At 40.2% G+C, this 4,329-nt stretch overlaps 1 protein-coding gene across 1 annotated transcript; it reads left to right on the plus strand.

Annotated features, from left to right (window-relative positions):
* Positions 1-261: 261 nt before the first annotated feature.
* Positions 262-906, plus strand: LOC127908469 (keratin-associated protein 6-2-like). The gene has a single exon (XM_052467022.1). The coding sequence runs from the start codon at positions 262-264 to the stop codon at positions 904-906; it is 645 nt and encodes a 214-aa protein (XP_052322982.1).
* The last annotated feature ends 3,423 nt before the right edge of the window (positions 907-4,329 follow it).

Here is a 4,329-nt window from a genome sequence, read left to right on the forward strand (position 1 = left end):
AATTGACTCAATAGCTGCCAGCTGCCCTGAACCACATAAAACTATGGAAGTCCATCCCCACCACCAAAAACGTCAAATGTAGATCATTCAAATATGATGTTTTCTAATATTGTGTGGAGATTTCAGAGGTAGCAGAAGTCCCAGAGTGATGGGGGAGAAATTTTCTGATCTGGTAGTAAGCTAAACGAACCAACTCCGGACCCTAGTTGTAGCATATGACAAATTAATTAATCAGCTGTAAAAAATGAAATAAAATGACATATGGGCTATGATGTGAGCTATGATGTGGGCTATGATATGAGCTATGATATAGGCTATGATATGGGCTGTGATGTGGGCTATGATATGAGCTATGATATAGGCTATGATATGGGCTGTGATGTGGGCTATGATGTGGGCTATGATGTGGGCTATGATATAGGCTATAATGTGTGCTATGATGTGGGCTATGATATGAGCTATGCTATAGGCTATGATATGGGCTATGATGTGGGCTATGATATAGGCTATAATGTGTGCTATGATGTGGGCTATGATATGAGCTATGATATAGGCTATGATATGGGCTGTGATGTGGGCTATGATATAGGCTATAATGTGTGCTATGATGTGGGCTATGATATGAGCTATGATATAGGCTATGATATGGGCTGTGATGTGGGCTATGATGTGGGCTATGATATAGGCTATAACGTGGGCTATGCTATAGGCTATAATGTGTGCTATGATATGGGCTATGATGTGTGCTATGATGTGGGCTATGATGTGAGCTATGATGTGGGCTATGATATAGGCTATAACGTGGGCTATGCTATAGGCTATAATGTGTGCTATGATATGGGCTATGATGTGAGCTATGATGTGGGCTATGATGTGTGCTATGATGTGACCCCATTATTTTTCTAATCAGGTCATATGGTTTAAAAATAAAACTCCTGGAAACCTCCTGGCCCCAGGGAGGTTGAAAACATGAAAACCCTTTACACAGGCAAGAGACAACAATTGCGACAGACCAATAAAAGGAACAGGCCTGAGCTCTCAGTGTGCAGCGCTGTATTGCATAGTCTACATCTGTAATTCAAAAGATACTCATACAGCATGTGATATCTATTTTGTTGATTGATTAATTCCAGTCAATAATTTGTGATTAAAAAGGCCTAGGTAGTCTAACCACCCGAAGTTTGAATATAAACCAAATTTGATCAAATTCCCATTTCCTCAGAACACAAATAAATGGGCCTATTTTAGGCTATAACTACATAGCTTAAGCTATAAAAACCTGACATTACATTTCCCCTGGCCCAGATGGGATCGGAGGGCATATGTTTCTCTAGGCTACCTGCAGCTGTGGTTGTTATCAGTAGGCTACAGTTGATCAGACAGAAGCACAGACTAATTGTACAGGTTGACAAATCATGAGGCATTTTATTTAAATACATTTGGTAGCGGGTATGGGCTTCCATATAAAAACAGCTCATCGCAGTCAATTCACTCATATCCACGTTTTCAGTTGCAATTTTCTTTTACCACATGTAATGATTTGCAATGTTGTAAGATAGGCCTACTGTACTTGATATATTGGTATGAGAGGGTTAAATGAGAGGGTTAATCGTACATGTTTTATAGGATAACGTTACTTGGTGAAGAAATGCTTTTAGCAACGCTGTGCTTTTGTCTTGAAGCTAAAATGTAATAAGTGTAGACTACAGACGAGAAAAGAATTCCTTTAACTGTCCACACATACTTGTGAATTGTTGCATTATTCAAGAGTGTAATATGGTTTGGTTGCATTATTCAATAGCCTAGTGTAATATGGTTTAGAATAAATGTTTTTGTCATTGTTGAATAGCTTGTGCTTACTGGCTAGTGGTTACTGTGATATTTATGGTCACTTTGAGCTGCAGGTCAAGAATGTCACGTTGCCAGCCACAACGAAAGGTAGAAATGTATTTTGCTACTAGAAATGTATTTTGCTACTACTGTTCCTCAGACTCTCCTTCATATCTCGTAGTGGGAATAGGGCCTAAGGGTCAGTTGAGGGACAAGGCTCTGCTCTGTATGACAGCCTTACAGTAATAGATTACCACTTTAGGAAGTCAGGGTTCTGCTGGTCTGTATGACAGCCTTACAGTAATAGATTACAACTTTAGGAAGTCAGGGTTCTGCTGGTCTGTATGACAGCATTACAGTAATAGATTACCACTTCAGGAAGTCAGGGTTCTGCTGGTCTGTATGACAGCCTTACAGTAATAGATTACCACTTTAGGAAGTCAGGGTTCTGCTGGTCTGTATGACACCCTTACAGTAATAGATTACCACTTTAGGAAGTCAGGGTTCTGCTGGTCTGTATGACAGCCTTACAGTAATAGATTACCACTTTAGGAAGTCAGGGTTCTGCTGGTCTGTATGACAGCCTTACAGTAATAGATTACCACTTTAGGAAGTCAGGGTTCTGCTGGTCTGTATGACAGCCTTACAGTAATAGATTACCACTTTAGGAAGTCAGGGTTCTGCTGGTCTGTATGACAGCCTTACAGTAATAGATTACCACTTTAGGAAGTCAGGGTTCTGCTGGTCTGTATGACACCCTTACAGTAATAGATTACCACTTTAGGAAGTCAGGGTTCTGCTGGTCTGTATGACAGCCTTACAGTAATAGATTACCACTTTAGGAAGTCAGGGTTCTGCTGTTCTGTATGACAGCCTTACAGTAATAGATTACCACTTCAGGAAGTCAGGGTTCTGCTGGTCTGTATGACACCCTTACAGTAATAGATTACCACTTCAGGAAGTCAGGGTTCTGCTGGTCTGTATGACAGCCTTACAGTAATAGATTACCACTTTAGGAAGTCAGGGTTCTGCTGGTCTGTATGACACCCTTACAGTAATAGATTACCACTTCAGGAAGTCAGGGTTCTGCTGGTCTGTATGACACCCTTACAGTAATAGATTACCACTTCAGGAAGTCAGGGTTCTGCTGGTCTGTATGACAGCCTTACAGTAATAGATTACCACTTTAGGAAGTCAGGGTTCTGCTGGTCTGTATGACAGCCTTACAGTAATAGATTACAACTTTAGGAAGTCAGGGTTCTGCTGGTCTGTATGACACCCTTACAGTAATAGATTACCACTTTAGGAAGTCAGGGTTCTGCTGGTCTGTATGACACCCTTACAGTAATAGATTACCACTTTAGGAAGTCAGGGTTCTGCTGGTCTGTATGACAGCCTTACAGTAATAGATTACCACTTTAGGAAGTCAGGGTTCTGCTGGTCTGTATGACAGCCTTACAGTAATAGATTACCACTTTAGGAAGTCAGGGTTCTGCTGGTCTGTATGACAGCCTTACAGTAATAGATTACCACTTTAGGAAGTCAGGGTTCTGCTGGTCTGTATGACAGCCTTACAGTAATAGATTACCACTTTAGGAAGTCAGGGTTCTGCTGGTCTGTATGACACCCTTACAGTAATAGATTACAACTTTAGGAAGTCAGGGTTCTGCTGGTCTGTATGACAGCCTTACAGTAATAGATTACAACTTTAGGAAGTCAGGGTTCTGCTGGTCTATATGACACCCTTACAGTAATAGATTACCACTTCAGGAAGTCAGGGTTCTGCTGGTCTGTATGCTGACGGGGAATTTAGGTTTGTTAGGAGTATATTAAAAGTTCTTAAAGCTTTATTGTCTATTGAATTGGCATCCGACAGAAAATTGTCTTTTGCATGAGGCTCACATTTTTCAATTATACATTTTTGTTTGTTTATTTATAAGCCAACAAGAACAATAAGTAAAAAAACAAAAATCAAGGCAATAATTTCCCAAAAACGTCTTGTCAAATCAAGTTGAATGTGAATTAATGGCTATTCAGTTGATGTGTGCGTGAAATCCTTCCTAATCCACCTTACTCATTTCTATACGTTTGTGTGACAAAGTCATTTCAAAGAGAGTACATCAAATCAAAGTTGATTTGTCATGTGCACAGGATACAACCGGCGTTAACAGTACAGTGAATTGCTTACTTGCAAGCTCTTCCTCAACAATTATTCAATATCAAATGTAAAGAAGTAGAAAATCCAGAATGGAATCTAAAAAAAGAGCACGAAATCAATGAAATCTTTCGTCCTTTCCACAGACACCGCCTGGTGTATATGTCCTGGATTGCTGTACTTGCCATACCAGGCGGCGATACAGCCAGTCACGATCAGAGGAGGCTTTTTGGAGGAGCTATAGGATGAATGTAATAAATTGAACCGTATCAAATACATAAAACATATGGAAACCACATGTTTGGCTCAGTTCCATTAATTCCATTCCAGTCATTACAATGAGC

The sequence above is a fragment of the Oncorhynchus keta genome, chromosome 17, assembly GCF_023373465.1.
Source record: "Oncorhynchus keta strain PuntledgeMale-10-30-2019 chromosome 17, Oket_V2, whole genome shotgun sequence".
NCBI lineage: Eukaryota > Metazoa > Chordata > Actinopteri > Salmoniformes > Salmonidae > Oncorhynchus > Oncorhynchus keta.

Bases quoted from the DNA above. Each gene is read 5' to 3' on its own strand.
- LOC127908469 (XM_052467022.1), top strand. From the start codon at position 262: ATGGGCTATGATGTGAGCTATGATGTGGGCTATGATATGAGCTATGAT.